Genomic DNA, 22,370 nt, shown 5'->3' with positions numbered 1-22,370 from the left:
TTGCCATCCTTTCAGTTGGATCATGTCAAGGCAACGTCGGCATGTATTCCTCATCTTGATGAATCTTTGAAAGCACAATTAAATAAAAGAGTAAACTTCACTTTATACTCCCATTTCTTTACAAATTGACAATCACATCATTAAAACATTGACCAATTGAACCATATGCAGTGTTATTTTTTTCTTCATTTTGTGCCATATTTGTCAATTTTGTTTGCGAAACTTGACATAAAAGGATGTTTTCAATGTGTCTTGGTTAGCTAAAACCAAACAACGAACTGTTTGATCGAATGCTAGCGATAGGGTTCTAGAAAAAGATTGAGACTCGTGAGCCAAACATGAGTGTTTTATATAGCTCGATTTGAAAAGGAGTCTTCAGCTAACACTATGTAGAATGTTTTTATATATATTTAAAAATAAATAAGATAATTATTATCCTATTTATTATAGTATATACTTTGGATGTAATTTTATTAATATAGTGTTGAAGGTTTATTTATTCCTTCCATATGCCGTGGAACAAATTTATATTTATTCTTTTACAAAAAATGTTAAAAAATTCTTGCTTAGCTCACAACTAGCTCAAGATCTATTCCAGATACTTACAAGTTGAGGGTGAAATTTCTACCTCTTTACCTATAAATTGACATAGTCTGAGTGTGTTATGTCCACCGCCGACCACCAGGAACGATGTGCCGGTGGCACCCTTACTCCACTGTTGCAGCATCCAAGTGCTTGCTATCTCCCTCGACCCCTTCACCATGCATGCATCGATCAAGCAACATCTCTAACGACAAGTGGTGAATCCACCAACACATTTTGCTAGGGTGGAGAAGATCTTATTTCGGCTGAGTTTTGTTCCTTTTTATTATTATTTTGTACAAAATACATATGGACTTGGCCAAATCTTAGGGTGGAGTATGCCCCACTGAAAGGATCGTATGACACCTAGAGGGGGGAGGTGAAAGGTGATATCTCAAATTTTAATTCCTTTTTAATTTAAGTTTGACACAAAGGTAAATTTTCTGAATATGCAACTATGTGAATTTACCTATATGACAAGATACAAGCAACAATACACAATACAAGATACAAGTAGAGTGCGGTAAGAGTATAGAGGTAACCGAGGTGGAGCACACGGAGAGACGAGCATATGATTCCCGTAGTTCCTTCCTTGTAAAGGAAAGTATGTCTACGCTTGGAGGGGTGTGGTGCCACGAAGGCCAACCAACAGCACGAAGGATCACCTATTCTCCAGTGAGAAACGCCACAAAGGCCTAGCCTAAGCTCCACTAAGCGGTTACCTTGAGGTCGCAACCGGCACCTTTACACAAAGCTTGGGGCACACAACCACAACCTTTCTTCCTTTCTTTTCTTTATCTCTTTCCTTCCCATTTCTTCTTCCCTTCTTTGACACAAAATGAAAAACATTGCATTACCTAGCTATAACTTCCTTGAATATAAATGATAAATCTCACATAATTCTCTCATGTCATGAATCATCCATAGAGAGAAATAGCAAGACACACACTTGAAGCTCTTCAAACTTTTGGGCAATAATTCGACAACTATTATCATTGCTAAAATCCTACAATTCTTATATAAATGATTAGTTAAACACAACCGTTGTCATCAACACCAAAACCACTTAAGGAGATAGGTTCTTTCATCCACCCTTTCACCCTGCTAGCTTCACCACTGCTAACAACCATGGTGACCATCTCATGTAGACAAGTTTTGATCTTACTTCAATGTTCTAATACAAGATTAATATCATAATGTTTTTAATATTAAAGCTTTCAGTTTAACACATATGATAGAGATGTGTTGGCAGCGAGAAGAATGCTAGTTCTATTTATTTATTTTGTGCCATATTTATCATTTTTTTTACCGAATTTGACATACGGGTCCGGATTGTGAGGGTCGGGCCGTCTATTTATCAGATGCAACATAGTATGCATAGCGGCGACAAAGTGTTTTCAATGTGGATGGTTAGCGCCAACCAAATACTGAAGCGCTCCATCGAATGCTAGCGATAGGGCTGCAAAAAAGTCTGAGACCCGCAAGCAACTTAAGATCAAATTTTTTTTTTGCTCAACTCAAAAAGACATGAACAGATTATGACTCTGTTGTATAGCTTGATTAGAAAACGAGTTGCTCCCGAGCCATCACCATTTCAACTCGATTTAGCTCGACAACTTAAAAATACTAATGATGTAGAATAAATTGGGTAAAAGGAATGGGGTAATCCATTATGTTCCTTCGATATACTATATATTACAAGCAACATTGAAAACCTTTTGTCTTGCTTAGTTTGAATCTAACTCAGCATCGATTCGAGATGGTCACGAGATGAGCGTGAATCAACTTTTACGGCTTGGCCTCAAAATCGACATAGTCTAAGCTCGGCCGAATTTTAGCATGAGCTCATCTTATCGTAATCAAACTCGCTGAAACTCAATTTTTGCAGGGTTTATTGTCAACAGCACACATGACCGTGGCATGGTTTTACTAGCATGATTTCCGTGTAACAAATGATCCACGAAGCACTTTGTCCCCAAACATAGCAAGGCCCACAATTTAACGACAGCGATCCGTTGGCCGTCCGTAAAGCGATAGGCTCCTGTACGCGGCAGGTGTGTACGTAGCTGACTGTAGAAAGCTACTCCAATCAGCGACGGTACCGTCAGTACTGTTGTTTCCCGATAGCCGTAGGCGCTAGCAACCTCCGTTCCTTCTAGACGGATAGATAGCCTTGCCGGCATCGTATTCCCTGCGCCCCGCGCCGGGCGCCGCTATAAGTAGCAGCGGGAGCGGTGTGGAATTCTCTAACTGAAACCCACTCCCTTTCTCTCCCCCCAGCACCTGCTCCCCCACCGCTCTTTCGCCTCCTCTCTCGTCGACCGACCTTTGCATGGCCGCAGTGGCTGGGTCCAAGGGGCGGATCGCTGGGAACCTCGTCGCGCGCGTCCTCGCCGGCGGCAAGCCCGCCTCCGCCTCCCCGAGGTATGCTCACATACTGCCCGTGTGAGCTCATATACAGAACTTGCGGCTGCGATTACCCAGAAAGAAAGGCGAACGGAGTATGTTTTTTTCCCCTTTGACAGTGGAAACAGAGTAGTAGTAGTACAGTAGTATTTGTGAATTTGCTAGAACTAGTACGGCGCCCTCCAAAATCTTGGTTCTTGTAGAGAGATTTGTAGGGGGTTGTTTGAGCACGCCTTTCACATGCGCTTCAAAGAACTCTGGCTCCCACGACACCTTTGTGCAGCCGAGATGTCAGTAGTAGTACCTTGTTTTGCGATTAACAGCAGATTAGGCATTAAATCCCTGTGTTTCCGAAGCGGTGTTGCGGATTTTTATCATACTGTAGTTTGCTGGTAGTAGTGGATACCATCGTCGTCGTGTTACTCGAGCTAGGCAAGGCCGTCCCCTTCCATGGCCAAGATGTCGCCTCGCAGCTCGGCTTTGTAAATATCGCCGGCCTTGATTAGATCTCCTGCCCCTGTTTGCCACTAGAACTGCCTCTAGCTAGCTAGGAGAAGCTACCATTCCAGATCCATGGAGATAGTTTTTTTTGTCTTGCTCCTCGCCTGCTCCCGAGTTCGTCGCCTCTGTCAAACTCGGCTGAAGGTAAAGGCCAACAGCAACTAGCTAGTAGAGGCTGACGCAGCCACAGGAAGAAGATGAAGAAAGAGTGGAGGGATAGGTCACACAGCACGCGCAGTCCCGACGAATGAGGAGAGCCCGACGTTCCGTCTCGCTTTCTGTGAGATTTTTTTTACGACAAGGAGCGAGCGACGGTTTGGTGTTTGGTGCCCCACCCGCAGGCGCTGCCTTGGTTTTCACTCCAGGTCCAATAGACGGTGGGGTGGGTGACAGCGGGAGGTGGGTCTGACGACGGGCCCGCCGTCACCGTCAGGGCTGTAGGGCCGGGCCCAGCAGCCGTCCTTCAGGATCAGGCCCGTAGGGCCCATTCCAGTACCGTATGCCACCATCTTCTGTTTTTTCCGATCTGGGCCGTCCAACCAGGACCCACGTAGCGGTGACCGTACACGCTAGTATAGTGAGTCGGACTTATCCAGATCCACCCACCGACGGCCCCATCCCACATGCGTTGCCCGTCGTGCCCCTCCACGTTCACCCACGACCGAGAGGGCGATCTTCAGTTGAGTCCGTGTTGGCAGTCTCGACTTTTTGTGTCACCTTGGAGTGTGAAATACGATCATCTGAATGTGTAAAATGGATGATGGTGGCATGGTGCTGATGTGCCCCTGCTTAGCTCACACGGCATGGTTCATGCCTTCCTTCAGGATCGTCGGACACTTGCGTGCCAGACTAGACACAAACTGGTGGACAGTGACCTGCACTCTTCGCATGAGCTTTTGTGCAGCACATATGATAAGGGGGAATTGAGTGTCAGGTAGAGGTAGCACGACTCAATCTGTCTGCACAAATCGAACAAATGGAAGGGAAAAGGAAGCACCTAGACAGCCAGGACTCGGATGTTCACAGGTTTGGTGTCGCGCGCTACCACGAGCCAATGTGGCAAATCGCTGCCTCATAACTTTACTTAGGCATCATGATTTAAATTTTCGGATCTTAGCTACGTAGTAGAGGTCTCTTGTTCATGTGTTACTGTCAAGTCAACGTGGTACCATTACAAGCTAAGCAGCCCAACAACAACCTAACTAACATTCCGGTTGGCTACCTTGTCTATGCAGGAGGGCGGTGCACGCCTCGGCCTACGACAAGAACCTGGACGACCAGGTGCGCCCGGCCTTCGTGCCGGACGATGTGATCGGCGGACCAAACACCCCGGACAAGTACTGGGGCCCGCACCCGACCACCGGCGTCTTCGGCCCGGCCGCGCTGGACGGCAAGTTCGCCCCCGGCGCGCCGCCGACCCCCACCACGACTGCCTCCGGCTCCGTGCTGGACCAGAAGGTGTGGTACCGCCCACTCGAGGACGTCGAGAAGCCACCACCCACCGCCTGATTGCACAACCAAGAGCTCGAGCCTAGCTCTGCGACTCTATCACTCTTCTTAGCTGGGCTCCTAATTATCTCTAGTGTGCTTGTGCTATAGTACAGACATGGCGCTCACCTGGACCTGTAGTAGTAATGCGGTGTTGCTGCCTGGAATAAGGTCGACCAGAAGATGTGTGATGACAATGCTATTGTTGGCTGTGATGGTGTACTCCCATCTTAAACCAGTATATATTTCAGGTGTTTGGTAACCGGTGTGTCTTTGCGAGCTTTCACGGTGCAAATTCATGTTCGTGGCTACACTTTTCTAGGGCTGGTTTTGGGTTTGAAACCACTCTCTGTCAGGCATTCAGTGTAGACTGGGACCTGAATACTACTTCTGTGTCTGAATCGCATACGGCCCGTGTTTGATCAACGTGTCGCACGCTATGAATTGCTGTGTGGCCGAGACCCATCTGCAGGGCAGCATCTCTGAAACAAAGAGATGGTGATCATGATTCAGCAGCAGTGGGCGCATCGACGTCGACGGTCATGTGGACTCGTATCGATGGGTATCTCCATTTCAGATTCTTTGGAGGGGCTCACGAATTTCGCCAGCTTCGCTTTCAGATTTTGGCGAGAGATTCCGTATCCACCCGTATAAATTACTCTCGTCGTCTGCACTCTGATCCCAACTACTCCAGAAGTAGTGGAAGGCGAGCGGCACTTCTCTGACGGAATCAATTAACTTCACTGCACATGCAAATGTTCTTGTTTGCCTATGGATGAATATGTAATTGGATGAGTTTGACACACAGACACGAAATTTTGACGAAAAGGACCACTTCTCCCACTGAAATGTCAAAAAAGACCACCTTCCAAAATAATTGTCAAAAAGGACCACATCGTCTATGGCGGCAGGCCGGCCAGCCGACGCGTGGTACCTGCCGCCGGCGGGGGTGGCGGCAAGGCCTGCCGCCGTCGAGCGTGGCGGCACGTTTGCCGGCCAGGACCGCCGTCAGCTGGCACCGTCAGGGTGGTGGGGCATGCCGCCTTTGCCTATGGCGGCAGGTTGATGCACCCGCTGCAGCATGCCGCCGATCCGGCACCACGTTGTCTCGCCGGTCCAGACGTACGGGCGCGCTCTGGGCGCGGAGTATGGCGGCGGGGGTAGCGCTGGCGTGGGGCGGGCGCTGTCGGACGAGCGCGGAGACACGTACGGCGAGTGGGCGTAGGTGCCGCCGCACAAGCAGCTCATGTGCCGGGAGCGCGCAGCAGCGTCCTTCTCCGTGCGCGAGGGCCGCCGGGCGCATGCTCAAGTCTCTGCTTTTGGCAGTTTTTCCGTGGAAGTCTCCATGTACTACTACGCCAACCACCGAATCGATGGCTCCTTAATAAGATGTTCAGTACTAGTACGTACTAGCAATTGTGGTAGCTCTAATCATGGTTGTGCAGCCCGTGAACGAATTAGTAGAACAACTCCATCAGTTGCGCGTGCTTGCACTGGCGGCCTGCCTTCTTGAGCTCGAGACATCCAGCGAAACAATCAATTTTTTGGCCAAGGGGTGGAGGCGGCGCTGCGGGCTGATGGTCGCGAGCTTGCAGCGCTCATCTCATACAGCTTGAGGCGCAGGTGGACGACTCGTCCAGCTTCAGAGCCATCAACCTGCCGCCACCAGCAAAGACGGCATGCCCCACCATCCGACGCTGGACGGCGGTAGCTGACGGCGGTCCTGGCCGGCAAACATGCCGCCACACTCGACGGCGGCAGGCCCTGCCGCCACCGTCGCCGGCGGCAGGTACCACGTGTCGGCTGGCCGGCCTGCCGCCATGGGCGAAGTGGTCTTTTTTGACAAATATTTTGGGAGGTGGTCTTTTTTGACATTTCAGTGGGGGAAGTGGTCCTTTTCGTCAAAACAGACACGGCACGCATCGACCGGCTAAACAAAACATGATGAGAGGTGAACAGATCGTGCAACTCAGCTATAGAACACTAACAAACCACTCACAAATCTCAGCAAAAACAATGCATAGTGATGTCTGAGCAGATCGGGCAGATCAGCTGCACAAGTTAAGAATAAGATACAAGTGCTGCACAAGGTTTAAAATGCTTCTTAGGATGGGGGCGCTAGCAGTTATCTGGGCGCTCTGGCTATGTAGAAATGACAAGATCTTTAACGATAAAAATTGCTCTTTGTTGCAGGTTATCTACGGATGCACGGTGCATTCTCCGTTCGTGGTTACCTCTTCGGCGTGTGGAGAACCGAGACCTGTTTACGGAGTGTCCGTACACGGTTGGAGGATACGGCGAGGGATACTTTTCCCTACATGGGTGACAAGCATAGTCTACGGATAGTTGCTCCACCTAGCTCTTAGGCGTTATATGATTCATCGTTCAGATATGTATTTCGCCTATTTTTGTTTTTTTGTAACTTTGGTCACTTGAGACAACAAACTGGCTGCGTGCATCCCGGTTATGCGAGACCTGGATGTAATTGCTTCTTGAAGTAATAAAGCATCCTTTATCGAAAAAAAAAAGTGCTGAGTTGAGAACAGTGTACAAGTAGCTATGCCCCTTTTACCAAAAAAAAAAGCGAACAGGTAGAAGTGTAGAGCACTAACAAGCCGCTCCACGTCTCTGTCAGGATACAACTAGCTATCATCGAAAAAAAGAGAACAGGATACAAGTGCACATCACTAACAAACGGCTACGCGTCTCTGTCAGCCATTCAGCAATGACAGGGGCTTGAATACAATGCGACTGAAATTTATTTGGACGGTGTTTGATGAACGTGTCTCGTGCTCTGAATTGTTTGTGTGGTCTTGACCCAGCTGCCAGGTAGCATTTCTGAAACATGGTGGATTTCATGATTCAGCAGCCTCGACGTCGACAGTCATGTGGATTAATGCTTCTTTCTGATGGGTATCCAGAATTCAGATTCATTTCCAATGGTGTATAGTATAGTTTTGGATGACTTTGTGTATCTGCCAGGTAAATTCTTTTTGCCGTTTCATGGTCACGCAGAAGATTCTGAATCGATGCAGGATATTTGTTATGAAAGTATTGGAAGAAGGGCAACAGTGCAGTAGTCATATAGACAGAAAAATATGGTTTTATTTGCCAATGCAAGGAGTAATTCTGGAATTTTCTTCTCTATGGATAACCAGGATTCAGAGTCTTTTAGAAGTGTGTCCACTTTAGTTTTGGGAAGCTTGCGGATCGTCAGCTAAATATTTTGCTGCGTCATGTGCACACATAATGTTCTGAATCCATCAGGATATTGATTCTGAAAGTAGTGGTAAAAGAGCAAGAGTGGACCAGTCATTGCAGATAGTACAAAAAATGGTTTTATTTGCTAATGCAATGAGCAGGTGTCTTAATAGTCTTAACACTGGCGTGAATATATGAGTGATAGATTTGACACAGCTACAGGGCACTAACACAAAACCTCATAAAACAGCCAATCATGGGTCAGGACACCAACAAAACCACTCAGAAATTATTACTACACGTGTAACAGGTGCGTGCGTGTTTCTGAGCTTGATGCTTCAAACTGAAGATCTTCCGTTTCATTTTCCTTTCAAGATCTACTGGAATTGGCTTGGGACCAGTCTGCTGCCACTCATTCAGTATTGACAGGGACTTGAATACCTTGTGACTGAATTGCATTGGCCGGTGGCGTCGAATGCTCTGAATTGTTGAATGCTCTGCAAGATAGATTTTAGGAGCAAAGATGGTGTTCATGATCCAGGAATGCTGGACAGCCTCAACGACATCGACAGCCATGTCGATTCATACTTAGTTGGAGGGCAATGTTTAAGAATGGTTTGAGGAGGGACTTGTATATCCTAGAAGTTTCTGACTGCAGCCAAAGGCATCTATTTCGCAAAGGAGCAGTCCAAGAAGAGCAATCTTTCCTGATGAACATGTGATTTACTTGCCAATGCCATTAGCTTAAGCTGTGCTGATCAATTTTGAAAAGGCGGTGCCAATCAATTAGAAACACTGGGAGAGCATTAACAAAACATCGAATGCTGAATTTTATTTGGATGTGATCAACGTGTTTATTTAGACAGTGTTTGATTAACTTGTCTCATTTTTTGAATCCTTGTGTGGTTGAGACCCATCTGTCGGGAAGCATTTCTGAATAAAAATGGTGTTCATGATTTAGCAGTGTGGGGTGTCTCAACATCGACACTGATGTGGATTCATGCATCGTTTCAGTGGAAATGCATTGTTGATATCCATTCTAAATATGACAAAACAAAAGATTTTAGTAGGGCAGTTTTTAGTATGCAAAGTGGATGTATAATTTTGCGGATGGTTCTGCAAAAAACTTCGTCTAAGCTGATGGGATGTGAACCAGCTAAAGAAAAGATGATGAGATGTGAACAAATCGTGCAACTCAGCTACGTTTGACTGACGCAAGGTGCACTAACAAGCCACTCAGAAATCTGAGCTAAAACAACAGCTAGAAGCTGAGCCGATCGGGCAAATCAGCTACACAAGTTCAGAACAAGATATAAGTGTGCAGAGTACTACCAAAGCACTCAGATCACTAACAAACCGCTCTACATCTTTGTTAGATATTCAGTAACGACTAGGGCTTGAAGCCTTGAATACAGTTGGACTGAAATTTATTTGAACCGTGTTTGATCAAGATGTCTCATGCTCTGAATGGTCGTGTGGCCGAGACCTGTTTGCCGGGTAGCGCTTCTTGGACTGCTTTGAAAAATAGAATACATTGACGGTGTAGTATGAAGATACATGCCAATGTACACAATTCTGGGTCACTTATTTCTTGGCTATTCTCCTTTAGGAAGTAGCTGAAATGTTCTTGGCTATTTCTCCTTTAGGGTTGTTTTTGTTTTGATCTCGGTTAGGCTTTTTTTTAGATGCTCATTGTTGATCATGATGCAATGGGTGCGGTTCGGTTCGGACCGGTTATTGGACCTCCGCACCTATCCCAGAATTCCAGGTTCCAGGGTCGGCCCGCACCACTTTGGACAGGGTAAGGGTAACCTGCAGGTTTGGCCCTACTCTGATACATGCATATGACGCGGTGCTGGGCAGCTGATGGCAAGTAACAGTCAGCCTTTCAGGAATTAGCTTTTTCATTAGATCAGCTACTAGTTGGAGGTCACATGCATATAGACTTCCGTACAAGAAAATTTCCATCAAATTCAGACAAGGTCATCTCGCACTTTTCATCAAAATACGATAAATAAAAATACTCCAGCAACAATTACTTAAAACCAGCGATTAAAATGCTGGAGTAATAAAAGCACACGCACAAGGAGAACAAAGAATCTTCAGACTATCAATATACAGCAGTGCCGTTTTTTCAGAGGAAAAGCTGATGAGACCCAGCAGCTGCAGCGCACCTCGCCGTCCATTCGAGATTAAAATGTAGGTATAATCTGAATTTGCATTGCATAAATTACATACTGAAGTGGCAAGCACTGATACTTCCATAATTTTCAGGATTTGCATCTGCTCCTCCAGCCTATCATTCTTTTGAACTACAAACTCATACTTATCCTGAAAAAGAACCCAGTTGATCTCAGTTAATGTCAAAATGCATTGCAGACATCTACAGCATAATAAAGAGATAAAAGACTAACAGAAAACAGAACCTAGAAGCTAAAGGAATGAAATTTTCAGAGAACATGAGACAATGCAAGCATATCAAATAGCATGCTCCGTCCATCTATTCAATTCGAACAGGAATTTTCTATTTCTTTTCATCGATAGCTATTACACACGAGAGAGAATGAGACCCCAGCCTCCCTAACCCTCCCGCACCCCAGCCTCCCAGCCCTAACCGCCGCCGCCGTCGCCGGTAGCGCTGCCGGGGCAAAGACCCACGGGGCGTGGCGGCGGGGGGGGGGGGGGCCTTCCTCGTCGACGCATGGTGGACGGCGGCCGGATCTCCCCTCCTCGAGAAGGGCGGACGCGCGGATGGGATGGGCGGTGGCGGCCTGCGCGCTGCGCCCCCTTTCCCGCCGGCTCTCCCCGGTGAATCGGCTCCGCGCGGTTGGGATGGGCGGCGGCGGCTCCGCTCGCGCTCCCTCCTCCCGTCGGCTCTCCGCGGCACTCCGACGGGGGCTGGTGGTGGGCGGCGGCCGGGCCCATGGCCTGCGCCAATTTCCCCCGCCTCTCGCCGGTGAGTAGAGGCGATCTCGGGCTTCACCCGCGACACGGGGTCGCCCGGGCAGCGGCCTTGGGTACGACGGTGGAGGTGGCCCTCTTCTTCGCCGGAGAGGGTCGGCTTGCGGTTGGTGGTGGTGGATCTATCGATCTATCAACGCGTTTCGGCGGCGAGAAGGAGATGCATGGAAGCCGGCGACGGAGTCGCCGGTGGAGGGTTGGAGTGGCCAGCTCGGGATGGTCGCCGACGTGGGGGTCCGATCTGAATAAAGGCGGTGGTCCTAGGGTCTCTCTTGCGTGAAGAGGAAGACCTACCGGAGGCTCTGGACTCGTGATCTAGCCGGAGTGTTGAGTTCCGGAAGGCTCCGCCGGCGAATGTAACGGTGCTTTTTGCTCGGAGTTTGCTGGATCGGTGGTATTCGGTCGTGCGCACCCATGCTTTTATTCCGACCGATTGGTTCTGGAGGGAGCGGCGCGAAGCTCTTTTTCTGTGTTGACATCAAGTGACTATGGATTCATGATGAAAGTCGGACGAAGTGAAGTTCATGAAGGCCGGAGGGGAGGACTAGCTAAGGGAGGTTCAAGTCTCCGCGCTGTTGAGGGGCTTGCTTGGTGTTCGGGCTTCATAGCGGCGGTATGAAAGTGGGGGCGACAACACAGGTGAAATTCGAGTCCTACCTTTCGGGGTGAAAACATAAGGTCCGGCCTTAGCCGGTTGTGCCTCGGCAATGACCTTGTTGGAGGCATTGTTTTGAGAGCGGGGACTATCTTCGGGGTGAAAACCTAAGATCGTTGATCGGGCGGCGACGGTGTTAGAACACTTGTTCCCTTCTTGGAGGCGTCGTTTTTGGAGAGTCCGTATTTCGGGTGTTGTCTTGGCGGTGGATGTATTGCTTGTTGTTAGGCCCGAGATATCGTAGCGGGACTTTTGTTTCTTAGTTTTCTTTTCCTTTTTTTGGCTGTGTGCATCCGTAGTGCCATTAGGGTGATGCGTTGTTGCAGAGGCTGGGTGTAATTGGTATCTTTTTTATATTAATATATTCCCTTTATCGAAAAAAATTCAATTCGAACAAGCGAGCAACTGATATAGCATAAGCAAGAGAGCACAACCCAGCATCATTTATCCAACTTTACAGACCAATATTGGCATCTACTATGCAAGGCTCCCATCAGTTTAAGAACTCACAAATAGATAGTTTAAATAAAACGAAATTACATCAAACAATGAAGGTGAGTGGGATAGTTTACCAGAAGGTCCTTCACCTCGATACCAATCTTGCTATGATTTTTGAGTCTTGCTTGGCCAAGGAATCAAATGCTCGGCGATACTCTATGGTTGTTTCAATCATCAAAACGTGGAATTCCAGCGAGTGGGCGTATCCATAGTCGGGTTACAAAATTGAAGCTTGCATTTGATAATGATGGATGCTAACTAACAAAGGACCGGTCATCATATCCTAGACAAGCTGCAAATCGGATGCTAACTAAATTTTCGGAAGATATTGTGGTGGAGTCAGTAGCTATGTGAATTTCACAATCTCCCTGTTTTATTCACAGGTCATTTATACAGAAAGAAACAGAGCTTGCTCTGTGAAAATAATAATCATTCAAAGGGTTACAAAATTGGAGTATCTCATCCACTTTGTTCAGTTTTTCCTATCACTATAGCAATGCTAAAGTTTTCAGCAGGAACTTTCAGGAAACAAGGGACGTTTTGAGCAGCAGCAGAACATGTCCTTTATTGACACTTCTTCATCTATCCTGTGGCTGAAATACTAATAAGAAGCAGCAGAATTACAGGTCACTAGTTCACAGTGCTAGTTCATGTCAAATCAAATAGGAAGTTGAGCAGGTTCAGTTACAACCAAGAATCAATCTGGGCGGGTCAGTGGGCTGCACCGGACCATCTGCATCATGATTGTTGACAGAATATCTTGGGCAGTGTTGGTTTCATTCTAGACATGCGGAAAAAGGGAGACATATTACTTTTTCTTTCAAAAAGGAGAAACCTTGTGTATGCAAAATGAGATGGATGTCCTATTTTGTATGCAAAATGGACTTTGTATATTTTTAACTTGTCAGAGTTTTATTAAAGGTTCTTTTTTATACAGGGTTCTGAATCCAAAAAAGATCTTTTGTTCTGAAAGTAGTGGAAGAAGAGCAACTTTTCTTACAGAATCAACTGGTCATTGCAGATACAAGAAAACGTTTTGTGTGATGAACAAGTGATGGATTTTGATACAGACACAGCGCACTACCACAGCATTCATAACTCAGCTAAACAATAGGTGCAGCGCAGGTTGTGCAAATCAGCTAACACTGATACAAACATTCAACTACATCAAGGTCAGAACAAAACACGGGCAATGTGATCTCACCTAAAACATCAGATACGTATCTTCACAGACGGGGCAAATCAGCTACACAAGTTCAGAACAGGATACAAGGATACAAGTGCATAGCACTAACAAACCACTCATAAGTAACCAGCCAAACAAGAGCTGGGGAGCCGACTACATGAGAAATGGCTAAAAATATGGCCGAATCTTCTCACGGTGTACACACGCAGACAAGTTAGATAAGGGAAGGGGTTGGAGAAACCTTGGTTTCACAACCTGTGAGTCCTTCACGCTGGAGTTTGGAGCTAGGCAGCTAGCTGTTCATCCTGGTTAACAGTAGTGTAGATATATGATCTGCTGTTGACCGCTGGTGTGGAATCAGCAGGCATTCTCGTCCAGCCTTCCAAGGGGCACCCTTTTTGTTTCCATGTTCTGCATTCAAGGAGTAAGATTAGCGCACACAATCACACAGTAAATAGAACACAAGTGGAGGTGAAGTGTTGTTCATCAGTAGTTACCTTATGGGCATTCAGCGTCTCCTTGAACTTGGTTCTAAGCTTCCTTAGGCTAAGCTTATCCAGTGCCTGTGACGATTTCTCGCCTTCCTTCACTTCGTTCTCCTGTGCCACTGCTACTATCTGATTGAACTCGGTCCTAAGCTTCCTTAGGCTAAGACTACCCAATGCTTCATGATCGTTCACTTCTTTCTCTCGTTCCACCAGCACGGGCTCAGCAGAGTTCTCCTCACCACCACTGCTACTGGTGAATATACACAGCGGCACATCATCTGCCTCATTCTCTTCTGCCACTGCCCTCCTCAGCTTCCTTATGGTACACAGCGGCACATCATCTGCCTCATTCTCTTCTGCCACTGCCCTCCTCAGCTTCCTTATGGTAAGTGGACTATGTGCAATTTTGGCCAACGCTGCTTCAGGTTTGTTCACTTCCTTCTCTCGTTCCACCAGCACAAGCTCAGCAGAGTTCTCCTGATCACCACTGCTACTGGTGAATATACACAGTGGCACATCATCTGCCTCGTTCTCTTCTGCCACTGCCCTTCTAAGCTTCCTTATGGTAAGTGGACTATGTGTAATTTTGGCCAACGTTGCTTCAGGTTGGTTCACTTCATTCTCTTCTTCCACCAGCACAGGCTCAGCAGAGTTCTCCTCACTACCACTGCTACCGATGAATATGCACAGCGGCACATCATCTGCCTCGTTCTCTTCTGCCACTGCCCTCCTAAGCTTCCTTATTGTAAGTGGACTATGTATAGTTTTGGCCAATGCTGCTTCAGGTTCGTTCCCTTCCTTCACATCATTCTCTCGCTGCACTGCCACAGGTTCAGATACCACAGTGATAGACAGGGACTTGGTGGCATACTCAAACACGTTCGCAGACCACGGCGATGCAATGTGATCACTGAAATCTCTGGCAGTGTCGACCACCGGTGTGCACTCACCGGTGAAAGCACTCTCCGTGACTGCCCATTCTTCATCTGCTACTGTTGCTTGCGACTGCTTGTGGACACTGACCACTACTTCAGCACTCTTTTCTACTGTTACCGAACTCACTTGCATCTCATCGGCCTCAACCACATCCTCCTTGTCACCTGACATATGTGCGAGGTGATCCCAGAAAACACTCTCCTTGGTAGCACCCTCGTCGTCAGCTGCTGTAGATTGCCCCATGTTGTTCACGGTGACCACATCCTCTACATTTTCCTCCATTGTCGCTGAGCTGTGTAGCATCTCGTCGTCGGCCACCACTCCCTGCTCTTCAACGAACACATCCAAGAGTTCACCGGTGAATCCACTCTCATTGACGTGCACCTCGTCGTCGGTCACCATGGCTTCAGACTGGTTGTCGACGGCGACTACTTCCTCAGCATTCTCCTCCTTTGTGGCTGAGCTCTGTAGCATAACAGCGGCTGCCATCACTCCATCATCAGCGGACACATCTGTGAGGTCACAGCTGAAACCACTCTCCTTGACTGCACCTCCGTCTTCTGTTACTGTGTCTTGCGACAGGTAGTCGACGGTGACCACTTCCTCCTCAACACACTCGCCCATGCTCAGTGGCACCTCAACGGCAGCCACCACCACTGTCTCCTCTTCGATGGACACATCTGTGAGGTCAGCCGTGAAACCACTCTCCTTGACTGCACCACCCTCGCCGTTGGCCTGCGTCAGGTAGTCAATGGTGATCACTTCTGCAACACCCTCGTCCATTGCCTCCAACATCTGTGGCATCTCATCGGTGGCCACCAGTGTCTCCTCTTCAGCAGCCATATCTGTATTACTGGTCACCTCTTCACCAGACATATCTTTTTTCCTCTCACTTGCTTTGGCTGCGCTCTGAAGAACCTCTTCAGAGGCTGGCACTTCATTCTCCTCACTGGCATGGACCACATCGCTGGTGAAAACAACTTCCTCTGTGGACTCACCGGATTCCAGCACGGGCACCATTTCTGTATCTTCACTGGCAAGCTGAATCTTCTTGGTGGTCTCGCACTGCTGGACATCAAGTACAGATGAATCAGCAAGTTCTGCCAGTGTTGGTTCTTCTTCAAACTCTTCATTCTCATCAACATCACTAGTGCAATCAACTTCCTCTGTCGCCTGCTGAATCTTCTTGGTGGTCTCACACTGCTGGACATCAAGTACAGATGAATCAGCAAGTTCTGCCAGTGTTGGTTCTTCTTCAAACTCTTCATTCTCATCAACATCACTAGTGCAATCAACTTCCTCTGTCGCCTCAACAGATTCCAGCATAGCCTGTGACATCTCCTTGATGGGCACCATTTCTGTTTCTTCTCTGGCAATCTGAATCTCCTCGGTGGCCTCACATTGCTGGACATCTTCTGCCACTGGAAGTTCTTCTTCAACCTTGCAATCTTCATTCTCCTCATTGGCATGCTGGACATCTTCTGCCACTTGTAATTCTTCATTCTCCTCACTAGCATGCTCAACATCGACCGGCAACTCTTGTACTGATGAATCAACATCTTCTGCCACTGGTGGTTCTTCTTCAGCCGTGCAATGTTCATTCTCCTCACTGACATCGCTGGGGAAATTAACTTCCTCTGTGGCCTCAGGCACCTCCTGGACAGGCACCATTTCTGTATCTTCACTGGAATGCAGGATCTCCTCGCTGGATACAGTGCCAGTTTGCTCAACCACTGACGAGTAAACCGGGCAATCTTCTGCAGCTGCTGGTTCTTCCACTAGTGGCGTTCCATCCGCAACAGCCCCTGCAATTTCAGATATGAGAATCAGACACATAATTCGGGATACTGCGGCTACAGAAAACATGCGACACCCTTTTTTTGTTTTGATGTTGACATTGGACAGGCGTCAATTTCAGATTGCAACTGTTATTACCTTCGTCTTCCTGGCTCTGTTCCTCAGTTTGCTCTTCGTCCTCAGCATCCATGGACGCTTCGATTTCTTCAGCACAATCACCTACTTCGTCTGAGGAAGCCGCAGGCACAGCAGTTTCCACATCAGAGACAGTATCTGATTCACACAGCCAACAAACATCAGTATGCAAAGTACTAAGAAATTCAGCAGTGCCATTAGATTGAGGTGAATCATAATGTTCTACCTTGCTGCGGCTGGCCCTGCTCTTCCTCTTCATGCACGGTACCAGCCTCACCTTCCTGACTCGGTTCCTCAACTAGCGTGGTCTGCTCCTCCTCGTTCTGAGCATCTGTGGCCGCTTCCATTTCTTCAGAACCGCAAACCGCCTCGTTCTGCTCCTCGTCTGAGGATACCGGCGCAGGCACATCAGTTTCCATATCAGAGACATCACCTGATCCCCGGCAGCAGCAAACCGAATTCACATCAGGCAAGAAATTAAACAGCGCGAGCAAATTGATCTGAAGCAAACTTTAATTACCTTGTGTCCGCTTTTCTTTCTCTTCCTGCTCCACACTAGTCTTCTTTGCCCCAGCCCTCCTGGACGTCCGTCTCCCCTTGGGCGCCTCCTCCACAGCCACTGGCACCACCGTCTTCTGGCTCCGAGCGCGAGTTGCCCGAGCAGGCATGGCCTCCTCAGCTACCGACGACACCGCCCTCTGCCTCCGAGCACGAGTGGACCGAGCCGGCACGGCCTCGACAGCTGATGCGTCCATTTTCTCGGCCTCACCTTCGTCTTCCTCGCTCTGTACCTCAAATGGCGCGTTCTGAGCATCCATGGCCACTTCCATTTCTTCAGAACCATCCTCTTCCTCGTGCGAGGAAGCCGGAGCAGGCACAGCAGCTTCCACATCCGAGACGTCACCTGAATTCCGGCCGCAGCAAACAAAATTCACGTCAGGTGAGTAATTAGGCAGTGCAAAGCAAATTGATTCGAAGCACGCTACACTCACCTTGTGCCGCCTTTTCTTCATCTTCCTGCTCCGTGCTGTTGTTGTTCGCCCTTCTCGAGGTGCGTCTTGTCTTGGGCGCCTCCTCCTCTGCCACCGCCCTCTGCCTCCGAACGCGAGTGGCCCGAGCCGGCACGGGCACTGCAGCCTCTTTCTCGGTGTCAACTTCTACTTCCTGGCTCCGTTCCTCAACTGGCGCCTGTTGCTCCTCGTCCTGAGCAGCCATGGCCCTCCTGGACGCCCGTCTCGTCTTGGGGGCCACCTCCTCTGCCGCCGGCAACACCGTCCTTTGGCTCCGAGCGCGAGTTGCCCGAGCAGGAAGGGCCACTGCAGCCGCGTCCTCTTTCTCGTTCTCACCTTCCTCTTCCTGGCTCTGTTCCTCAACTGGCGCGTGTTGCTCCTCGTTCTGAGCCTCCACGGCCGCTTGCATATCTTCAGAAGCATCGCATCCCTCGTCCAAGGAAACCCGTGCAGCCATAGCAGGTTCCACATCTGAGGCGTCACCTGATCCCCAACAGCAGCAAACATAATTCACATCAGGCAAGTAATTAAACAGATCGACCAAATTGATTCGAAGCAAACTGTGTACTTACCTTGTCTCGCCATGTCTTCCTCTTCCTGCTGCGTACCAGCCTTCCTCCTCGACGTCCGTCTTGTCCTGGGCGCTTCGTCCTCGGCCGCCGACTCCACCGTCCTCTGGCTCCGAGCGCGAGTGGCCCGAGCAGGGACGACCTCCGGGACCGCTTCCGCTGTATCGGCGTCCGCCTCCACCGTCCTCTGGCTCCGACCGCGAGTGGCCCGAGCCGGGACGGCGTGTGCGACGGCTTCCGCTGTACCGGCCTTACGTGCGGCGGGTCTGTTTCTCTTCGCCGTAGCCGCTAGAGGCTCGGCCCACGCCACCCGGCGCCGCCCCACGCCACGGGGCGGCGCCTTCTCTTCATCCTCGTCCGGCGTAAGATCCTTGTCCTCCTCTTCTCTGTCATCCAGTACGATGACCTCTTCGGGCGCGTGCAGCGAGATCTCGGGCTTCTCCGGCGCCGGCGCCTCTTTCTCCTCCTCTGCTGTGGCCTGAACCACCGGCTCGGCCGCAGGCGTCGGTTCTTCGACGGGCTGCTGAACGAACTCCTCGATCCCATCGACCTGCAAGGACGGGATTCAGCAAGCAGCCCGAGGCCAGCAGATCTGCCGCGAGACGGTGGGATCTTAGGGGAGCGAGATCTTACCGCGGGGAGCGCGGCGAGGGCGTCGGCCATGGCGCCGTTGGTCATGTTGGCGCGGACGCCGTTGCGCTTGGCCAGCGCCTGCAGGTCGCGGCGGGGGAGCGCGTGGAAGTCCATGCTCGCTCGCTCGCCGGCGGCCGCGTCCGTCTCCTACCTACCTACTACTCGCTCTCGCCTGGCGGCTGGATTTCTTTGCGGATCAGACGTGCAACTGTGCGATTAGGAAACCAGAGCAAGGGAGCGTCGGGGCGAGATTTAAAGGCCGTTCGGTTTTGAAATCGAGGGAGCCGACCGTTGGAGGAGCGTCTCCCATTTGACCGTTGGAGCGTCTGGTGGAGGGAGTGCCTTTTTTGCTTCAGCCACGAATCACCAGTTCACCACGTTGCTTCTTCCTTTTTTCCTTGTTTTATCTCGCAGGCTTCTACGGCTGGCCCATTTAACTCTGGGCCTTCAGGCAGGCCGTATATGTGGTGGTTGGGCTACTGGACTATGAAATGCCTTGGCCTACTGTTGAATAATTAGCCAGTTTCAACCTACACTATAAAAAAGCCAGTTTCAACCAAAACATGTGGCTGCTTTGATTGGGCAGGGGGGAGAAGATGAAGGAGGTGCTGCAATCTTAGTGTAAGGACATCTTCAACGGAGCAACCTAAATCGGACGCTTATAATAGCCACGCGTGTCTGTTTGTGTTAGACTGCGGACACAAACATGATCGTTTTTTTACCGCGTGTTCGTTTGAGTTTGGATGTGCTCCAAGCGGGGCGACCCATATTATTTTTCCAACACATTTTTCGTTCAACTGAAAAGCATAATATACATACAAAATAAAGGGAAAACAACAAGGAACAAGGCCCTAGACTCGTTGCCTCCCTCCCTCCTCCTCATCTCCGTCCGCCACCTGTTGCTCCATTCGTCGTGCGGCCGCTAGAGCTCGGTGGGCTGCATCGTCCTCTAGAAGACGCTACCGCAACGTCTCGTTGGCGGCATCCTCGACCTTCTTGAGTGTCTCGAATTACTAAAGTCCTCTACTCCGCCGCCTTCTCCTTCGGGTTAGGCCCGTCATGGTCCCACTCGAAGTCGGAGGAGTCGTTGGATGCCGCCTACCTACGGGTTCCTGCTCGGCGTGGGCCGCCTGCTCCTCCTCTGCTTCTTGCTCCGCGCCAGCCATGAACTTCGCTTCCTTGGCCGCGTCGATGATGGTGTCCGTGCTTTCGTTGTCCTCCTCGTCGGAGCTCTCGGCCGGGGGAGGTGGAGTGGTAGGTGTAGGCACAGTAGCCTAGCCGTGTCCCTCGCTGCTCATGGGAAAGGCGGAGGGCTGTGGGGAGGCAGCACTACGGTGGAGGTTGTGCGATGGCTAGGGTTTGTGTAGGAGGAGATGAGATACGTGTGCCCCTCTTTATATACGCCAGAAGGCATGCGAGGGGCACGACATGCGTGGCATCGCCATTACTCGTTGGAAGTCGTGGGCAGGGGCCGCTCGGCAGGCGAGGCATCACTATTAATGTGGCACAGACTAGAAAGCGATGCCTCGGCGCCAGTACTGGCGCGCCTGAGAAGACACTGTAGGATAACGTTGCATAGAAAACAAAAATTTTCCTACCGCGAACACGCAATCCAAGCCAAGATGCAATCTAGAAGACGGTAGCAACGAGGGGGTATCGAGTCTCACCCTTGAAGAGATTCCAAAGCCTACAAGATGAGGCTCTTGTTGCTTGCGGTAGACGATCACTTGCCGCTTGCAAAAGCGCGTAGAAGATCTTGATCACGATCGGTTCGGCGCCACGAACGGGCGAGCACCTCCGTACTCGGTCACACGTTCGGTTGTTGATGAAGACGACGTCCACCTCCCCGTTCCGGCGGGCAGCGGAAGAAGTAGCTCCTCTTGAATCCGACAGACACGACGGCGTGGTGTCGGTGGCGGTGTAGAAGTCCGGCGGAGTTTCGCTAAGCAAACCGGACAATATGAAGTGGAGGAGCAAAGCTAGGGTTTGGGAGGGGTGGCCGGCCACTCAAGGGGGCGGCCAAGCTATGGTCTTGGGGTGGCCGGCCCCCTCCCTTGGCCCCTCATTATATAGGTGGATCCCAAGTGTTGGTGTCCAAGTCTTCGAATAAGACCCGAAACCAAAACCTTCCATAGGAGGGGGCAAACCTAGCCCAACTAGGACTCCCACCCAAAGGTGGGATTCCCACCTCCCATGTGGGGGGGTGGCCGGCCCCCTATGGTGGAGTCCACTGGGGACTCCACCCCCACTAGGGCTGGCCGGCCATGGAGGTGGAGTCCCTTGTGGACTCCACCTTCCTTGGTGGTTTCTTCCGGACTTTTCTAGAACCTTCTAGAACCTTCCATAGAACCTTCCGCGACATTTTATTTCACATAAAATGACATCCTATATATGAATCTTATTCTCCGGACCATTCCGGAACTCCTCGTGATGTCCGGGATCTCATCCGGGACTCCGAACAAATATTCGAACTTCATTCCATAATTCAAGAACTACCATTTCAACATCCAACTTTAAGTGTGTCACCCTACGGTTCGAGAACTATGCGGACATGGTTGAGTACTCACTCCGACCAATAACCAATAGCGGGATCACGGAGATCCATAATGGCTCCCACATATTCAACGATGACTTTAGTGATCGAATGAACCATACACATATATTACCAATTCCCTTTGTCTCGCGATATTTTACTTGTCCGAGGTTTGATCTTCGGTATCACTCTATACCTTGTTCAACCTCGTCTCCCGACAAGTACTCTTTACTCGTACCGTGGTATGTGGTCTCTTATGAACTCATTCATATGCTTGCAAGACATTAGACGACATTCCACCGAGAGGGCCCGAGTATATCTATCCGTCATCGGGATGGACAAATCCCACTGTTGATCCATATGCCTCAACTCATACTTTCCGGATACTTAATCCCACCTTTATAGCCACCCATTTACGCGAGTGGTGTTTGGTGTAATCAAAGTACCTTTCCGGTATAAGTGATTTACATGATCTCATGGTCATAAGGACTAGGTAACTATGTATCGAAAGCTTATAGCAAATAACTTAATGACGAGATCTTATGCTACGCTTAATTGGGTGTGTCCATTACATCATTCACACAATGACATAACCTTGTTATTAATAACATCCAATGTTCATGATTATGAAACTAATCATCCATTAATCAACAAGCTAGTTTAAGAGGCATACTAGGGACTTCTTGTTTGTCTACATATCACACATGTACTAATGTTTCGGTTAATACAATTCTAGCATGATATATAAACATTTATCATAAACATAAAGATATAAATAATAACCACTTTAT

The 22,370-nt window shown here is 49.3% G+C and overlaps 1 protein-coding gene across 1 annotated transcript; it reads left to right on the top strand.

Annotated features, from left to right (window-relative positions):
- The first annotated feature begins 2,874 nt into the window (after window positions 1-2,874).
- LOC124675149 (late embryogenesis abundant protein At5g17165-like) lies at window positions 2,875-5,239 on the top strand. Its single transcript, XM_047211218.1, has 2 exons — window positions 2,875-3,006; window positions 4,725-5,239. Exons 1-2 carry the CDS (start codon window positions 2,915-2,917, stop codon window positions 4,996-4,998), a joined length of 366 nt encoding a protein of 121 aa, XP_047067174.1. The 5' UTR covers window positions 2,875-2,914; the 3' UTR covers window positions 4,999-5,239.
- The last annotated feature ends 17,131 nt before the right edge of the window (window positions 5,240-22,370 follow it).

This window comes from Lolium rigidum, chromosome 7 (assembly GCF_022539505.1).
Source record: "Lolium rigidum isolate FL_2022 chromosome 7, APGP_CSIRO_Lrig_0.1, whole genome shotgun sequence".
NCBI classification, from domain to species: domain Eukaryota; kingdom Viridiplantae; phylum Streptophyta; class Magnoliopsida; order Poales; family Poaceae; genus Lolium; species Lolium rigidum.
This window is presented reverse-complemented; position numbering and strand designations above follow the sequence as displayed.